Source organism: Sturnira hondurensis, unplaced genomic scaffold (assembly GCF_014824575.4).
Source record: "Sturnira hondurensis isolate 20B ecotype Veracruz unplaced genomic scaffold, ASM1482457v3 Scaffold0017436, whole genome shotgun sequence".
Lineage (NCBI taxonomy): Eukaryota > Metazoa > Chordata > Mammalia > Chiroptera > Phyllostomidae > Sturnira > Sturnira hondurensis.
The window spans coordinates 10,135,343-10,155,042 of NW_028090067.1; the positions used below are offsets into that span (position 1 = coordinate 10,135,343).

At 42.0% G+C, this 19,700-nt stretch overlaps 1 protein-coding gene across 1 annotated transcript; it reads left to right on the top strand.

Moving 5' to 3' along the window:
• Window positions 1–609: 609 nt before the first annotated feature.
• HSP90B1 (heat shock protein 90 beta family member 1) lies at window positions 610–16,990 on the top strand. The gene is made up of 18 exons (XM_037067901.1): window positions 610–791; window positions 1,782–1,884; window positions 2,482–2,623; window positions 3,166–3,282; window positions 4,308–4,639; window positions 8,387–8,498; window positions 8,719–8,841; window positions 9,585–9,701; window positions 11,117–11,254; window positions 11,343–11,420; window positions 11,531–11,596; window positions 12,105–12,374; window positions 12,630–12,875; window positions 13,374–13,510; window positions 15,226–15,304; window positions 15,384–15,539; window positions 16,056–16,166; window positions 16,693–16,990. The coding sequence occupies exons 1-18, from the start codon at window positions 743–745 to the stop codon at window positions 16,720–16,722; spliced, it is 2,406 nt and encodes an 801-aa protein (XP_036923796.1). The 5' UTR covers window positions 610–742; the 3' UTR covers window positions 16,723–16,990.
• Window positions 16,991–19,700: the final 2,710 nt, after the last annotated feature.

The window sequence follows — 19,700 nt, forward strand, 5'->3', positions numbered from 1 at the left end:
TGCAATTACTCACAATGCCCCCCTTCACCGACACACGCACACACACGCACGCGCGCGCGCACACACACACACACACACACATACACACACACCATCCTCCCATCTAAGAGCACTCCGGGGATTTTTCAGCCTCTCACGTGTGTCTCTTGTCCGAGATGCACTGACAAACAGAAAGCTGACTAAGAAAAGTCGCACAGTGACTCCACGTGCAAACAGCCAGGCGAAGATCGCGTTGCCATGGCTACCGTTCCCCTGGTCACGGAATAAACGCTCTCTAGGATCCGGAAGTAGTACCCCTGCGACCCCTCCAAAAAGAGGAATGTGTTCTGAGCTGACGTTTATTGGACGGTTTCCCGTGAAGGCCAAAGCATCTCAGGCAGAGGGGCGGACCCGGGTGAGAGGGGCCCGCGGAGCCATTTGATTGGAGAATAGTGGCTACGGATGACCAATCGGGGGGAGCCACGCTTCGGGCAATGGGCACCGCACCTGGACAGCTCCGATTGGTGCACTGAGGTCCCCCCCTCGAATCTCCATTGGGTACAGAGAGTGCGTGGTGCGGCACGATTGGTGGATTCGTGTTTCCCGTCCTCCGCCCTCGAGAAGTGGGGTGAAAAGCGGCCGTGCTTGCTTGGGGTAGTGGGCGGACCGCGCAGCGTGAGGTGTAGGGATCTGAACCCCGGGGTGGCGGGACCGAGGCGGCTCCTGCAATCAAAAGGGACTTGAGACTCGCCGGTCGCGCGACATGAGGGCCCTGTGGGTGCTGGGCCTCTGCTGCGTACTGCTGACCTTCGGTGAGTGATCCGGGAGGAGCGGCACCCCGGACGCCCCCCCTCATCAAGCGCGGCCTCTTCTCGAAGGTTCTTGTGCCGTTGATCTTGCGAGTGGGATGAAATAACAGGGCGAGATGGCCAGGGGGACCGTCGCCTTTCCTCGAAAGAGGCTATGGGGCTGTGGTTTACTGTTCCTCCACTGGAAGGGAAAAGAGAACGGAGTTATTTAAATCCCTCATAGATCTCCTAGTATCCGCGTCTGGAGGTGGGGCCTCTCTCGTGCTCTCGCTACCCCGAGAGCATTGCGGGTGCCCGGTCGCGAGGACTTTTTGCCGATGCCTCAACCTTTAGACATTAGAGTTTGGGGATCCCCGCCCTCCACGTCTTCCGATTCCTGGCCAACGTGCATTTCCTTTATTAGGTGCCGGTTTGGGGAGCGTGCAGCCCTGGATCACGGCAAAGGCACTGTCCGCGTGTCTGATTACATTTGTGCTCCAGCTCCTTAACAACTCACAATCTCTTAACATCTCTTCCCCTTCTTGGGTCCCTGGGCCCAATTTCAGTTCCGCTCGCCAGAGGTTACACAAAATCCTATTTGTATTCTGACCTGTGATTTCGAAGCCCTGAGTTTGGGCATGGTCACTTTGGAGGCCTTGTCTTGGCCTGCGCACAACACGTGAATGTGGAAGGGGCCTGGTATCAAACCTGCTAAACGATATAAAGGATGGGGGGCGGGGGTGTGCGGGGAGCGCGGCTCTCTAAAAGTGATGATTGCCTCCGTATTTCAGAATCTACTGGGGAATGAACCTCAGTGTCTGAACTTAAATGAAAAAGAGGCAGACTTGTTTGACATTGGCTATTTAAACCGGTGGATCCATTCTCCCATCCCCATCTCCTGTATATACCAGCTGAATTTTGCAACCCCTGCCCATTGCCCTGTTTACTTTCCTTCTGAGAACTACACGAAGCAATGGGGTTTTAAGAGGGTTTCATTGTTGTATCTTCCTCCAGGGTCGGTCCAAGCTCTCGATGAGGTCGACGTGGATGGCACAGTAGAAGAGGACCTGGGCAAAAGTAGAGAAGGCTCAAGGACAGATGATGAAGTAGTACAGAGGTTTGTGTTCATTTAAAACTGTAATGATAAGTCCTGTAAACACTGGAATACGGTGCTTTCATTTGTATCTCCAAAAGCTCAGACGAAGTAAATTTAAATAGCAAAAAAATGGTCAGAGAAAATGTAGCAAGTGTGTGCACAAGGAAGTATCTCCTAACTTGCCCCTAAGAAGGGTCAAACTTGAATGAATTCCTTTGAAAACTATTTGGATAACTATGTTGCAGAATACTAACACTGTGACCTTCTGAAGGCTTTAGAAAATACTTAGGTGAACAGTGTTTTAAAATTTGGCCTTTTGGGACTTAGTTTTATAGACCGGTAGAGCTTTCTGGGCAAAGGGGCGGTTCCACATGTGAGGGAGCATAAACGAATATGACTTTGCCTTTTAATGGGAGGAAAGTTGGGGATATTTTTCTGACAAAGTTAAGAACTGAGTATTTGCAGTGTGGTGTTAAAGGTAACCTACTGCTGTGGTACAGTAACAATGAGATGGTAGACCCTTAAGACCACCTTAAAACACCACTGTGCTCTTATCACACGTCCTGTATTTTTAGAGGGAACTAATAGACTCAATATTTATCAAATTTACCTTCTTAGAGAAGAAGAAGCTATTCAGTTGGATGGATTAAATGCATCCCAAATAAGAGAACTTAGAGAGAAATCAGAAAAGTTTGCCTTCCAAGCTGAAGTAAACCGAATGATGAAACTGATCATCAATTCATTGTATAAAAATAAAGAGGTAAGCAATATGTGGCTAGGATAATTTTTTTCTCTGTATGGTAGCATACTTGTTGACTTTCATATTTCATAGTAAATGTACTTAAATAGTAATTCCAAATAAGTAGTTAGTGAAGTTTGAATACCCAGGACCGTATGTAATAAGAATTGCTACTAGGTACTGTGTGTGCTGTGTGATGGTGGGTGGGGACTGTTAGACATTCTCCCTTCGCTTTCCTTTCCCCCCCCATGTTATGTTGATGGCCTGCTGACCAGTTGAGAGTCTTAAAGGACCACAACGAACCAAGCTTCATGTATTGCCTACCTGAAGGTCACCAGTAGATTGGTGGTACTGCTCTTAGCAGCTCAGGTATCCCTTCTGGTTGCTATAGTCCTTCGTGTAAAGAGCTGTACCTCCTTTACCAAGAGAGTTAAGCCACCTCTTTACCATAAAATGCTTTTTTTCAGAGTACAGAGGAGAAATAAAATGAGTTTGACATTAAATTTAACATCCTGTGTTATTCTGAGGCTAATCTAACTGTATTTAATCTGGCTTCCAACTAGATTTTCCTGAGAGAACTGATTTCAAATGCTTCTGACGCTTTAGATAAGATAAGGCTAATATCACTGACTGATGAAAATGCTCTTTCTGGAAATGAGGAACTAACCGTCAAAATTAAGGTAAGCTTAAAACTATTTTCTTTTTCTTTTCAAATAAAAAGAATCCTTAGCGATAAGAATTCACATCTGTCGAGGGAAACAAGTTATGCAGCAGTGACAACCCTCCCCACCCCCACCGACACCCCGAGTCTCAGGGAATCAATCAGAGGTCAGCAAAACATGGCCTGTGGGCTAAATCCAACCTGCTGGCTGTTTTTGTAAGTCAAGTTTAATCGGAACATTGCCATGCCTGCTTGTATATTATCTGTGACTGTTTTCACGCTGCGTGGCAGAGTTGAGTAGGGACAGAGACCATATGACCCCCCAAAGCCTAAAGTATTTACTCTCTGGCTGTTTTACAAGAACAACTTGCCACCCTCTGGCTGAAATCAATCATAGGCTGCCTGTGGCCTCTGTGCTTTGTATCATCCTCACTCCAGGCCACAGGTTGATAGAGCAGCCACCACCTGGTTGCCATGGTGTAGAGAGAGCTTGGTATAGCAGCATGGTGTAGGAGGAGCCTAAAGGCTCCATCCCGAAAGTCACAATTTACCGACCAAATCCAGTGATACGACCTCCCCAACCGTGAAAGGAGAGAGGAATCGTATTCCTATCATGTTTCTGGACAGCAGAGAGTTGGGCATAGTGGTGAAGAACATTGATCTCCACAGATACCATATACAGAAGTGATTCAAGTTTTGAATTCTTATTTTCTATCAGAGAAATAGGCAAAACATAAAATTTTATTTTTCTTGAATATTTTCTTCAAAAGCTTGTTTTGTTTAGTCTGTCTTAGCCCTCTTTCTTTTGATGCTTTCTCCAATACACTGAACTGAAGGTTATGCTCTCTATAAAGAACAATGCTTATACTGAAGATGTGCATTTTCTGAAAAGGCCATAAAATACTATATGGAGGAAAATACCACAATTCATATTGGATGGATGTTGCCCAAAGCTGGGAGTTTTTCAACATATAGCTCAGTGCTCACTTGTCATACTGTGAGTACAAAGCAAAGATAACCATCTTGTTTTTGTCTTTCCTTTAGTGTGACAAGGAGAAGAACCTGCTACATGTCACAGACACTGGTGTGGGAATGACCAGGGAAGAGTTGGTTAAAAACCTTGGTACCATAGCCAAATCAGGGACGAGCGAGTTTTTAAACAGAATGACCGAGGCACAAGAAGATGGCCAGTCGACTTCTGAATTGATTGGCCAGTTTGGTGTTGGTTTCTACTCTGCCTTTCTTGTAGCAGATAAGGTCATTGTCACATCGAAACACAACAACGATACCCAACACATCTGGGAATCCGACTCCAATGAATTTTCTGTGATTGCTGATCCAAGAGGAAACACTCTAGGACGGGGAACGACAATTACGTGAGTGTCACCAGTTAGTTCTTCATGGTAATTAACAGTGGGAGTGAGGATCTTGACTGTCCTGTTTGGGCTCTCTGAGCAAATGCCTTACTCTGGGTTTTAATTTCCTTGCCTATAAAATGAGATTGAGTTGTTCTCATTAGCTGAAGAATGTTTTCAGGTTTTGCTAAGGGCCAGACACCCACAGTTAATGATGGCTGCCGTGCACAGAGGACACAATAAGTTGGCAAAGTTAGCTCTTCCTGGGGAGAAGGCCAAGTGGAGGCCTCCCAGAGAAGCGGCTGGTCCAAGTCTTCCAGGGAAGCAAGACTTAGAAAGGTAGTCCGTCTGTGGAGCATCACGGATAAAGGTTGGAGGAACAGCGTGGTCACAGGATTAGTTTTCCAGAGGAGGGCAGGATTGGATGCAAGGAGACTATGGGCGGCAATTGGAAATATTTGAGATCTGTGGTAGTAGTGGGTTGGGGTGGATTGCAGAGACTAAAGGCTTAAAGAAAGTTAAAATTTTTTGGAAGAAAATGTCTCATTTGAGGATAATTGGAAATTACTGAATTCTCATCGGAATTTATTTTAAGCCAATAATTATTGTCTGTATAGCTGAGGCAGATCTCACGCCCAGCATCACGTGTGTGGTGCCTGTAACAGCACTGTGTGGTCGGCGGGGCCATTCCTTCCCTACTGGCCAGCAGATGTGCTCCATTCTGCCAAGTGAAAATGTGCCCGAGGCCTCACTTTTCACCCCTTGATTCAGTTTTAATTTTTCTTAACATTAAATACTCGAGTAGGAAAGAAGCATGTGCCCATCATTTTGACCAGTTTTCTTCATCCCAAAACATAACGTTTCCTGTCTCCGCGGTCAGAGATGTTCCTTTCATGAACATCTAAGGCTAATTAGAGGGCTGCATTTTAGTTCTTTACCAGTGTGTTCGCCCCAGTTTACCCTTCCCTGCTTCGTTACGATCGCTGACACCTCCCAGCGTCCTCAGGAGGCCTCCCTAATAGTCATACCCCAGTGCCCTCTCTCATTAGGTGTTAGAGAGTAGGTAAATCACGTCTCTTAACTAGAGAGAGAAAGAAAATGATGTCCCCGGAGGTGCTGCCATTTTAGAGTGTGAGAGGCAGGCAAGACTACCTAGAAGGAAGTTTTATGAAAGCAAATGTTTTGTTGACTGCTCTGTTCCCAGAGCCTAACACTCGACTGGCACATTTTTGTATGAATGAATAGGTGTCAGGACAGTGTTACGCAGGTAGCATGGATGTTTGCTAAAGTGAGTGAAACTTTACAACAGGTTCTGCTTTCCCTGGGCAAAATTGCCTTTTTTTCTTCAAGTCTTAACTACCCTACCATTCACTCAGCATACTCATTTGAGTGCCTGTTGCCTGCCAGGGTTTAAGGCTACAGCGGAGGGTAAAACAGATTGCAGTCCCTGCTTTCACGTGCTCATTCTAGTAAAAGGGAAGAAACACTCAGTCATTGCAGAGTGGCAAATGTAGGAAGGGCCAGAAGGCCTTTCAGAAATAGTGATGAGTTCAGATGTTCCAGGCAGCATGTCGAAAGTTTCAGAGATGAGGTCCATTTGAGGAACTAAAAGTCTAACGTGGACAGAGGAAAATGGAGAGAAGTCAGGATCCTGCCCCGCATACATGACTTCATCTCTCTCTGTACCCCTAAATTAGTCTCTGCCCTATCCGAATGAGAAATGTTGTGAGGATTAAGAGAGATCCTGAAATATGAGTGCTTCTGTCCTTCCTACCACAGTGAGGGCAGGATTCTGCACTTTTCCCTAAAGCTAGTCCCTGCTTGTGGTCCCTCATCTCGCCTCAAAAACGAAGCACAAATTAATTCCTGCCCCACCTTTTAAAGTCAGCCTTTCCCACACACCTGCCTCTCCCCCATCAAAGTGGAAGCATGTTGTGGTCCCCAGGGTCGGGGAAGGCGGGCGGTGCCATCCGCCCTTCTGTCGGGCACTAACTCTCCTTCTGTCCCTCCACAGTCGAGTTTAAGGAAGTACACCAGCCTTGGTTATTTCACCCCTGTCAGGTCTCAGCCCGCTGTATCTACTTCATCTACAGCCTCTCCATTGAAATCATTCACTGATAATCCCTGTTGCCGAATCCAATGGAGTAGGGCATTGTTTAAGTGACATTGCTCCAGCAATAGATTCAGTTTCCCTCGGTTTTTCTGTGATGCATTCTATGGAATTGGCTTTCTGCTGCACAACCCACTGCCTCGTTTCCATGGCCCTACATGTCTTTCCCTTTTCTTAAATGTTGATGTTCTTTTTATTTAAAAGTTAAGTTTCAGCCCTCTTCTCATCCTTGTGTTCCTGATTAAATCTTACCACTGTCAGGGATTCAGGTTCCAGATTTTTCTTGGGATTCTCAAATCTGTGTTCTTCGTTCATCTACATCAGAAGTCAACAAACTTTTCCCCAAAGGGCCACCTAGTACGTAATTTAAGCTTGTGGACTATTGGATCTGTCACATGTCACAACTCTGCTGTTCTAGCTGAAGGCAACCTTAAACTATATATGATGAGGTTATGTCCCTGTAAAGTTTTGTATGGGTACCAGCCATACACAGTTTGTGAACTCCTAGTCCGATCTCACTGCTGGGCACGGTTCCTATATCTAATTCCCATTTAAATGCCTCTTAAGATTTCAAATCATCAGCTTCAGCTTGCATCCAAAATTGAACTCTTGCCCTGACTGGTGTGACTCGGTGAACTGGGCATCCTTCTGCAAACTGAAGGGTCACCAGTTCTATTTCCAGTCAGGGCACATGCCTGGGTTTCGGGCTGGGTCCCCAATTGGGGGCATATGAGAGGCAGACACATTGATTGATGCTTCTCTCCCTCTGTCCCTCCTTTCCCCTCTAAAAATAAATAAATAAAATCAAAATTGAACTGTTCCAGCATCTCTGAGATGCATTCTGCTCTGAGACTGGAGACTTGGTCACCTCATTAGGCTGCGTCACGTGCACTATCTACTTGTTGGCAAATGCTACTGAGCTATTAACTTTCTGAGGCAGGAAAGGAACCATAGACACAACATCCTTCATTTTTATTGGGAGCACAAACACCAAGATGAGGGCTAGCCGCTGTGTTTGAGAATGTGTCGTCATTTGTTCTTTTTGGTGGGTAGGGGTTAGCATTTGCAGAATGGGCAGTAAATGGGGAGAGGAAGCAATGCTACAGTTTTGGGTGTTGGAGTCAGCTGACCAGAGCTGCCCCGTGGAACTCGGGTGGGTGTCTTCCATGTCTGCGTTGTCTCACAGAGTGTGGATGGTGCGGCCATAACAGTAGTTCAGAGTAACGTTCTAGCTTTTTTTAAGGAACATTGTTTTTATTAGGGGCTCACTATACTAATCATTTGATTTCTAGATTTACTTTCAGAGTGCATATAATTCCACTTTTCTCCAGATGTTTTCTCACCTTGAGCTATCTTCAGATTTCAGTTCTTCAAATGAAAAAATATATATATATTTAGAAGGTTGGGAACATTTTCATTTCCTACTTGGAACTAAGGATAGTCTACTTCAGGGAATGCACGGAAGATTCTTTTACCACATCCATACTGGGTGTGTTTCACTCATAACCCTTACTGGTGACAAGAGTTCTTAACCTGAGTAACAGGGTATCTTAAACTAAACAGAACTGCTGGCTGTTAGCATCGTCGTGAAGGTGAATTCATAATCAGCTCTTCGAAACCGCGGATGTGTGTCTATAAATGTCTTATTTCTTTTACAGCCTTGTTCTAAAAGAAGAAGCCTCTGATTACCTTGAATTGGATACAATTAAAAATCTCGTCAAAAAGTACTCACAGTTCATAAACTTTCCTATTTATGTGTGGAGCAGCAAGGTAAATCAACATTGCTAAAAATTTATGTATTACCTTGGTACATATTCAGTATTTAGAGAAAGATAAATGTGTTCTTTTTTTTTCCGGTTCAGGATATTTGGCTTTTTTTTTTTAACAGAAAAATATTTTTTTCGAGCTGTGATTTTGTTTCATTCTGTAGATGAAATCAGAATCATTAAAGAAATGAGTTTAACCAGAGTTCTACTTTCTTCTTCAACAGACTGAAACTGTTGAGGAACCCATGGAAGAAGAAGAAGAAACCACAAAAGAAGAAAAAGAAGAATCTGACGATGAAGCAGCAGTAGAAGAAGAAGAAGAAGAAAAGAAGCCAAAAACTAAAAAAGTAATTCTGGTTTATGTCCCCACTTAAAATATTTTTCAGGATGTATCAGAAAAACACAGAAACCTAAGTAGGCGCTGATTCAGGCGAGCTTCAGTTCTTAAAGGTTGTCTTTTTTCCAAATGGCAAGTCCATCCTTTAAAGATGGGGGCTGTGTATGTTTTTCCCCTTCTAGAAAGTTTTGTAAGTACCAAACCCAGTTCGCTTTTATGAGAGTTTTCTGACTTCTAAATATTGCTCAGGACTGGTGGCTTATAGTACATTTTGAATTTTAAAATCTTAGAACAGCATTCTGCCTCTTTTTTGGTATGTAGTTGTTAACTGTACAAGTAGTTCTCTGGCCTGCACAGGAGGCAGAATAGGTACAAGTTGTGCCTGTGAGTTTGGGTAATACTTATTGTAAGATGTTGCGTTTCTGTAAGTCATGAACTACGTAATGCATATATCCTAACCTCAAAACCTATTTTCAAGACATAACATTTTAGCTAAAAATAGTGAAAATTTTGACTTTTTATCAATTACAATGATAACCAGTTGCCTTTTATACTAAATACCAATCTTAAATCAGTCTTAAATGTTAAGAAGTACTTCTTCCCCTAAACTTTGTATACAGTTGGCAGGAGCTCTAGTTAATACAGATTAGAGGTACCTTTTGTTCCTCCCATGTTCTTTTCTGAAATGTCCTAAAGCCATGGTTCCCACTAGTGTGACTGCTGGGAGAAACTAATTCATACTGTTAACTTCAGGTTGAAAAAACTGTCTGGGACTGGGAACTCATGAATGACATCAAACCAATATGGCAGAGGCCATCAAAAGAAGTAGAAGAGGATGAATATAAAGCTTTCTACAAATCATTTTCAAAGGTAACTATCACTTAGAATAATGGGATAATAAAACATACTGAATTCCAAAATAAGTTTAAAACAATTTGTAACTGCTTTACAATCGGTTTCCTTTTTAATCCTGTGTATTTATATTACACATTTTTTTTAAAGTCGCTCTGAGAAATCTATAGGCTGCACCAGATTGCCAAGGGGCCTGTGTTACACAACAGATCGTACCTCTGGGTTTGTGTGTGACGCCACTCGACACCCATAAAACAAAGTTGTATGGCTGACTGGCTTTTAACATGATCCTTAAAGAGCTTGTGTACGACACTAATTACTGTGAGGTCACAAGCGTCGGTAGGAATAACTCCTACTAACTTTTTTTTTCTTTTACTGATCCCATGTAACTCTTAAACATCCCAAACTAGCACAGGTTAAGATTGTTTCAGGTTAATGTTTCTCTAAACCATATTTTGTACAAAATAGAATAGTTTCATGGACATAGCATGGCTAGATAAAACACTATTCTGTGATGGCATTTGTTCTTCACTCTTTAATTCTGTCTGTCGATTTGTTACTTAACCTTTGTTTTCCTTGTGTTCACATCCAGCCACCCTTTAAGCTTTACCTCTAAAAACCTCCCCTTGCTTCTAAAGGGGAGGTTTATCTAAAGGGACTTTAGATAAACTAGTGTATCTAAAGGGACTTTCTCTGGGGCAGTTGTATTGGAAATATACCGTAATGTTAGCCACATCATGTTATCCCAAATATTTTTAGAAGCCATATTTTTAAAAAAAAATAGATACAGGTGAAGTTAATTGTTAATAATTTATTTTATTTAACCCAATACATCCAAAATAGTATTCAACATAAAAAATCAAAATTTACTTTTTGGGGTTTTTTGCACTGTGTCTTCAGAATCTGGTTGTGTATTTTACACTTAACCATCAATCACGTCCCAATTCGGACTAGCCACATGTGGGTACAGTGATGGATATAATGCAATATATGTAGGGAATTTGGGTCTTAATACTTTTGTAGCTATTCCCATATGTCTTTATATCTACTGCTATAGTCCAAATTCCATGGGAGAACTCTGTTCTTGAGTACTTCCCATGGTTGACCAGTACACTCATGGAGTGTGGTGCATGATTTTGTCATTTAGGTAGGTTGCTGGTTTTCCTGTCCTCTAAAACATGGGATCCATCCTTCCCAAGTTTAGGGGTAATGTTATTGACGGTTACCATCAAAACAGCCATGTCTGGCCAGCTAAAATCGCAGTCTTAGTTGTTTCTTCTTTTCTCCAGGTGTTCCCTCACCCTTTTTTTTTTTTGGAGAGGGAACTTTTTATATTAAATGCTAAACTGAACTATACTGTGTAATAAATTGCCTAGCCTTTGTACTGCCTTTTTTTGGTGCCTTTTGAATAACTAAGTACCAACTTCCCATAGGAAAGTGAAGACCCGATGGCTTATATCCACTTTACTGCTGAAGGAGAAGTTACCTTCAAGTCAATTTTATTCATACCCACGTCTGCCCCACGTGGTCTATTTGACGAATATGGATCTAAGAAGAGTGATTACATTAAGGTGGGTTTTTAAGTATTGTAAACTGAATTTTTAATTTGCAAGTACAATTTCCAGGTGATAACCTTTTCTTCTTTTTGTCTGTGCTTAGCTGTATGTGCGCCGAGTGTTCATCACAGACGACTTCCATGATATGATGCCCAAGTACCTTAATTTTGTCAAGGGTGTTGTGAGTATCTGAAGATTGGGAGAAGGGGCTGTTGGGTGGCTGGTTGGTGGTTGGTTTGGGGTTTTTCCAGTGTTTTTATTGCTCACCGAACTTACTTGTGCCATATGTAGGTGGACTCAGATGATCTCCCCTTGAATGTTTCCCGTGAGACTCTTCAGCAACATAAACTCCTTAAGGTGAGTGTCTCTGGGAAGAGACCGGCTGCTTCGTTCTTTGATTGGGCCACGGTGCGCAGTGCCCATGGTTGGAGTCACCAGATTGTGGGACTAGTCCTTGGCTACTCAGATGAGTCTAATTTGACTCTGAAATTCTCAAATCCTGAGAATCTGATTCTTTTTTCCCCCATTATGTAATAAAAAATATTCAAATGTATAGAAAAGAATTAAGAGAAATGTATCAAAAGAATTATATAGCGATGACATATATATGTATACATACACACACACACTGCCTGGTCTAAAGTTAGAATATAAACATAAAGCGATCTTGTGACTATTTCCACTGACAGTTTAGTTGCCCTGTGTCTGACATGGGGGGTGCTCACCATTCCCTGCCCCTTGGTAAATGGCAGCGATAGTGCCTGTCGGTATCTTCACCGCCACCCCGCTGCCTCCTTACATCTTGTAGGTTCTCAGAACTTTGAGATGAAGGTCTCTAATCAGTTGTTCTTTAATTGTGGTTTAGGTGATTAGAAAGAAGCTTGTTCGGAAAACTCTGGACATGATCAAAAAGATTGCAGATGAGAAGTACAATGACACTTTTTGGAAAGAATTTGGTACCAACATCAAGCTTGGGGTGATTGAAGATCACTCAAATAGAACACGTCTTGCTAAACTTCTTCGATTCCAGTCTTCTCATCATGCAAGTGACATCACTAGTCTAGACCAGTATGTGGAAAGAATGAAGGAGAAGCAGGACAAAATCTACTTCATGGCTGGGTCCAGCAGAAAAGAGGTGAGACACACTCCACTGGGCAGGGATCATGGTTTATAGCTGGAAAGTTACAGCCAACTCTTGGGAACAAGAAGGGAAACTTCATTGTAATTTTGAATTGTAGTAGTTAGGAGGCCTGGTCAGTCACTTACATTCTCTGTGCCTCTGAAGTCTCCAGCTGTAAATGAGGTTGTGGTACTCCATAAACAAAGCTGCTAGCATGAACTCGTACATCAAGGCTAGACCTGGGAAACTGAAATTCCCTTGATTTTATAGGCCGAATCTTCTCCATTTGTTGAGCGACTTCTGAAAAAGGGCTATGAAGTGATTTATCTCACGGAACCTGTGGATGAATACTGCATTCAGGCTCTTCCTGAGTTTGATGGGAAGAGGTTCCAGAATGTTGCCAAGGAGGGCGTGAAGTTTGATGAAAGTGAGAAAACCAAGGAGAATCGTGAAGCAATTGAGAAAGAATTTGAGCCTCTGCTCAATTGGATGAAGGATAAAGCCCTTAAGGACAAGGTATTCTGAAAATTAGAAAGTGTGAACATTTTTTAGTGTTCGAATTTTTTTTTATTTTGTCAACAAATTAAACTTTGCAGCTGGTTACTTTTTAACCATTAAAACTTGTCAGGACAACATTTACTGTTGTGGTTAAGTTATTATTGGAAGGACAGGCTTAAAATTTAAAAACTACAAAGAACTAAAAGGTTAATAGTGGTTATTGTATATATGCGTGCTAGACAGTTTTTTTCTTTATAAATGAAGGTTTTTCTATAGTTTAATATTGCTCTTATAATAATTTAATTTTTTACTGGTTAAGTTTAGTTCTATGTTTTTAAAAATTGATGTTTAAGTATTTCAGACTGAAAAAGTTCAGATTATTAAATGAGAGGTACTTTAATAGCCTGCCTCTATGTTTACTATCTCAAGGGAAGAGCCCTTGAGTGGAAGTGCAGTTACTGAATGGCCTTAACCATTGATACTTCCATACACCTAACTGTGGTTTCTCCTCCTAAGATTGAAAAGGCCGTGGTGTCTCAGCGCCTGACCGAGTCTCCGTGTGCGCTCGTGGCCAGCCAGTACGGGTGGTCTGGCAACATGGAGAGAATCATGAAAGCTCAAGCATACCAAACAGGCAAGGACATCTCTACGAAGTAAGTGGCCTCGGGAGAGTGCCTGCCACCGGGTTAGGCCCAGCCATCCTGTAGAAGCCGGCATTGCCCTCTACAGAGCTGGTCAGTCAATGTCCACTGTATGTTAGGGAGACAACAAGTTTACAGAGGTCTTCCTGCCACAATGGATTGGAAGGAAAGGGGCTTGGACTTATTTATTTTATGGTATTTCAAATATAGATTTTTTTAATCTATATTTGTTACTCTATAGATTTTTTTTAATCTGTATTTGTTACTCATAAATTGTCTTCATTTTGTTATGTGCTTGACCTAGACTTATTTATATTTTTAGTTGCATGTACAGCTGAGGTCAATGACAATTTTATTAAATTAGTTAAGTCTTTTTTTTAAAGATTTTATTTATTTTACAGAGGGGGGAGTATCAATGTGTGGTTGCCTTTTGCACACCCCCTACTGGGGACCTGGCCCCACAACCCAGGCATGTGCCCTGACTGGGAATTGAACCAGCAACCCTTTGCTTCACAAGCCAGTGCTCAATCCACTGAGCCACACCAGCCAGGGCTGGTTAAGACTTTTTTAATCACCATACCTCTCCCTCAAATAGTATGCCCCACAAAATTAAAGGTAAAATATGACCCATGAGTTAACAAGTATTTTGAACTCAAAGTCCAAGTACTAGAAATAAGTCGGTCTTTGGTACCCTTTACTTTTAAGAAATATGTCAAGTTTATGTTTTATTGTCATAGCAGTGGCTTTGAAAATAGTGTGTGGTCGTGTTCCCCCCCAACTTTTATTCTCTCTTGTCCACTTCTTATTGCTACCTAGTATCATTCTTTTTTCCCTGAGGCTTAGCTTAAGGAGTCTTCTCACACATTGTTTTTAAAAATAAATAAGGACTTACACACACTTAGGTTTCATAATTAGCGTGACTCGCCAATATATGTTTATACAGTAAAATGCTAAGGTGGCATCTTGTTTATATGTTTTGTTCCCCAACTAGACTGTAAACATCAGGTATGCTTATCTCACTGCAATAGTACAGGAGTCAGTTAGTAAATGTGCACCTACTTCAGTCATTCATTAATAGGAAGTTACCTTCCACTCAGTACTAACATTTGAGCACCTACTGTGTTTATTCACTGATGGCCTAAAGTGGACATTACTGCTGCCTTGGTCACATTCAGACTAGTCAGGATGACAAGTCCAGTCCTAATCCTCTAAGGCCAGCACAGGTCATGGGCATCCCGGGATGGGGAGAGATGAAGTTCCCCTGTCCTCAATGTATAACTGTTGGAGAGAACAGTCAGACTAACATGCTAGAGATCATGAAGGAATGTTCAGAATCGGGAGTGGAACTCAGATGAAAGAACCAGTTGACTTTTCTTGGAGCCGTGTTGGGGAAGGCATCATGGAGAAAATGTTATTTGAGCAACACCCAGGGGCTGCCTAGGTGACCCGCAGCTCTGGGGGACAGAGCTGCAGTTGAGGCAGTGAGGACGAATTATGTGGGAACAGGCAGGATACTAAATCAGTTCATCACTCAGCGTGTTCTAGGTACTTGGGATTCATCTAATGACACCTGTCCCCCTTTAAAAGGGAAAGCATGGTGTGGCAGTATAAGAACATCTTGATTCCTTCCAGAGCTGCTCGCAGTAATTATGAAAGTGTGCAGTAGAAAAAAATGTATGGGCCCTAAAATTTGGTGTGTGTTAATGTTCATTTTTACCCCTTAACAGTTACTATGCCAGCCAGAAGAAAACATTTGAAATCAACCCCAGACACCCCCTGATCAAAGACATGCTTCGGCGAGTTAAGGTGAGTAGATACCACAGCCGTTCTCCCTCGTGTGGAATGCCTTGTGCCTTTTCATAAAGTGTGGTTTCTCCCACTTCAGGAAGACGAAGATGACCAGACAGTTTCAGATCTTGCGGTGGTTTTGTTTGAAACAGCCACACTGAGGTCAGGATACCTCCTACCAGACACTAAGGCGTATGGAGACAGAATAGAAAGGATGCTTCGCCTCAGCTTAAACATTGACCCTGACGCAAAGGTTCGTATTCCCAACTTTCCCGCATAGGCTTTTTTTTTCTTTTTTTCTTTTTTAAAGAATAGGTTTCCCATGATTACCTGATTGATGTAGCTGTGAAAATTTGGACTAATCTCTACTTTTTAGAAATAATTTATTGTTTTTTTTAATTTACTGATTACAGAGAGAGAGAAACACCAATTTGTTGTTCCACTTATTTATGCATTCCTTGGTTCATCTTGTATGTGCCCTGACCAGGGATCAAACCCTCAACCTGGGCATGTCAGAACAATGCTCTGACCACCAGAGCTACCTAGCCAGGGCTAGAAATAATTTATTAAATGTTTGAATCCCCAGTATCATGTGCTGTACTAGAAATTAAACAGATATTCTCCTTTTGCGTGCTTTTTTTTAACCTTATCTCCCATGATTAGCTTGCCTGATAACTCTAATTGGAGGATTGTGAAATTGAGGTCTTACACATTTAAATACTCGAGGTGAAAATAGATCCATTCGTGGGCTCATAAATGTTGCCGTTAGGTCGAAGAAGAACCAGAAGAAGAACCTGATGAAACAACGGAGGACACCACAGAAGATACAGAGCAAGACGAAGAAGACGTGGATGCCGGAGCAGATGAAGAAACAGCAGAGGTATAGCTAACCGAGAACGGGGACTCCCTTAGTTCCAGCAAATTTAGGACCGTGTAACATAGAGAAGTCAGACTTAATCAGAAATCTGCCCCCATGGAGGCGTCTCATAGGAAATTCAAAGGCTTTAGATCAAATCATGTTCCTTCTGTAAATAAAGTATATTCTTTGATCTTTCAGCTTCTTTTATTTCCTTATTTTAGACATCCATTCTTGGTGTTTTTAAACAGACTTTTTCCTTAACCCACAATTCTTCCATACTCTGTCATTTGCTCTACCTTACTGTGTAGCAACATTAGGGTGTTTTAAACTTTGATTGTTTGTGTTCGGGGGCCACTGATCTTGTGAGTAGTAAATTATCTAAAATTTATCTAAAATTGTTTCCAGATTAGCAAGGTGAGGTTTTAGTCTACTGCTGAAAGAATAGAAAGAGATAGAAGTACATACCAGGTCCACATAATGAACCTTCTGTGTGCTAAGAATTTTATTTCTACTGGTTTTTAATGTTTTCTGATTCTTGTTTTCACAGAAATCTACAGCTGAAAAAGATGAATTGTAAATTACTCTCATCACCATTTGGATCCCGTGTGGAGATGGAATGTGAAAAATTAAGTCATTTCTTTTGGGAGAGATGTGTTTTGGATGCTTCCCCCAGCTCCCTTTTCCCGTGCACTGTAAAATGTTGGAATTGTGGGTCACAGGAAAAAGAGGGTTTTTTAGTTGAATTTTTTTTAACATTCCTCATGAATGTAAATTTGTACTATTTAACTGACTATTCTTGGTGTAAAATCTTGTCATGTGTACAAAAATAAAAAAGATCCCAAATATTCGGTGTCTTGCTTTTATCTTTTTTTTTTTTTTAATATAGCCCTGACCAGAGTGCCTCAGTTAGCTGGGCATCATATTGCAAAGCAAGAAGTCACTGGTTCAATTCCCCATCAGGGCACATGCCTGGGTTGCAGGTTCAGTCCCTAGTTGGGGTGCATGTGAGAGGCACTAATCCATGCTTCTCTTTCACATTGATGTTTCCCTCCCTCGCGTCCCTTCTCTCTTAAAACAAATAAAACCACTTAAAAAATAAAATGGGAGCTCAGCCAGAGAAACATGTTATGATGAAGCTATAAGAGTCCTTTCATAATAGTATTAGCTATTTATTGTAATATTTCTGATTTGGGGAGCCACAATAAATGACCGGTTTTAAAAATTGTTACAGAAGTTAGAGCCATTGCATTGCATTAAATAGTGACATCTGAAAGGAGTGACATGCTCAGAATCCTCCAAACTTCCCCCCCACAGCTTTACTAAGGTATAATCTAGTACTATTGAGTTTCAGGTTTGTATGTGTTACATACTTGGTTCTCCAGGAAGCACTAAGGTGGAGTTTAGTGTGCAGACTGTTTATTAAGGAGTGTCCTCAGAACACCTGTGGAAGGAAATGGGCCTGAGCAGAAGGAGAAGTCGAGCTGCACTGCAGGTCCAAAGACCACCTCCATCACCACCAGGGAGTTGGAGCTAAAGCAGGCCCCCTGGAGTCGATCACTGCTCTATAGGTTGCTTTTGTCCTGTATTTAGACTCCGAGAAGAGTTCAAATTACTTTCCGAGGGCTGCCACAAGTACTACTAACTGGTTGGCTTAAGACAACAAATTTATTCTCTCAGTTCTGGAGGCCACAGGTCAAATCCAGGTATCAGCAGGGCCATGCTCTGAGACTGGGTAGTAGCATCCTCGAGTTTTCTAGGTGGTGGCCCTCAGTTCTTGGTGTTCCCTGGCTCGTAGCTGCATCACTCCAGGCTCTGCCTCTGTTACATGGTGTGTGTGTGTCCACATGGCGTGTTCCTGTTCTTTTATAGAGACCATTTGGATTAGAGCCCACCCTAATGACCTCATCCTAACTCAGTTACATTCACAAAGACCCTCTTCCCAAATACAGTCACATTCATTTGTCCTGGGGGTTAGGACTGCAACATTTGCAATGGACAATTCAACCCATAACAATTTTTAAAAATTTTTAATTTATTTTTAGACAGAGGGTACAGGAAAGAGACATTGATGTGTGGTTGCCTCTTGCATGCCCCTTACTGGGAACCTGGCCTGCAGCCCAGGCATGTGCCCTGACTGGGAATCAAACCAGCGACCCTTTGGTTTGCAGGCTGGCACTCAATGCACTGAGCCATACCAGCCAGGGCCCTATAATAATTTTTTTAAGTTTTTCAGTTATCTATATTTCCTAAAAAATGCTAACATGGTTCCTCAAAATTGGAGTAAAGAAACTATGACGCTCCAAGTCACAACTGGTAGAATTTTGTTGCGTACAAATTCCCAAGTAACTTCACACTTCAAACATTTCACCTGTGTTCAACTTTGTTTGTTAACCAAGACTACTTTCTCTGTGTAAGTTTTTATTGAATTTATTGGGATGACATTGGTTAATAAAATCATACAGGTTTCAAGTGTACAGTTCTCTAAGACATCACCAGTGTACTGTATCGTGTCCCCCATCCAAAGTCCAGTCTCTATAACCATTTATTCCCACCTTACCCTCCACCACCTCCCCTTCCCTCTGTAACCACCACATGGCACAGTGTCAGTGAGGCTTGTGTTTCTGCTTAATTTCTTCAACTTTTTCTCAAAACCCCCCAACCCCTCTCCCCTATGACAGTTGTCAGTAGGTTTTCTGTATCTATGAGTATGTTCCTAGTTTGTTTGTTTATTTTGTTCTTTAGATTCCACAAATAAATGAAATCATATGATATCTGTCTTTCTCTGACTAGCCTATTCCACGGAGCACAGTACTTTCCAGGTCCATCCACGCTGTCGCATAAAGTAAAATATCTTTTTTTATGGCCCAGTAAGTAGTATTCCACTGTGTAAATGTACCACAGCTTTTCTATCCACTCATCTACTGATGGGCACTTGGGCTGCTTCCGGATCTTGGCTCCTGTAAATAATGCTGCAATGAACATAGGTATGCATGTATTCTTTTGAATCAGTGTTTCGAGTTTCTTCAGATATATTTCCAGAAGCGGCATCTCTGGATCATAAGGCAATTTCACTTTTAATTACTTGAGGAAACGCCATACTGCTTTCCGCAGTGGCTGCACCAGTCTGCATTCCAGCCAACAGTGCACAAGGGTTCCCTTTTCTCCACACCCTCACAACACTTGTCGTTTGTTGATTTATTGACAACAGCCATTCTGACAGGTGTGAGGTGATATCTCACTGTGGTTTTAATTTGCATTTCTCTGATGATTAGTGACACTGAGCATCTTTTCATGTTTATTGGCCATCTGTATGTACTCTGAAAAAGTGTTTATTCGGCTCTTTTGCCAAATTTGTAATTGGATTGTTGAGTTGTATTAAGTTCTTTATAAGATTTGGATATTAACCTTTATCAGATGTATTATTGGCAAATATGTTCTTTTCATTCAGTGGGTTGTCTTTTCATCTTGTTGATGATTTCCTTTGCTGCACAAAAAGTTTTTTGATGTAGTCCCATTTGTTTATGTTTTGTTTCCCTTGCCCAAGGATATATCAGG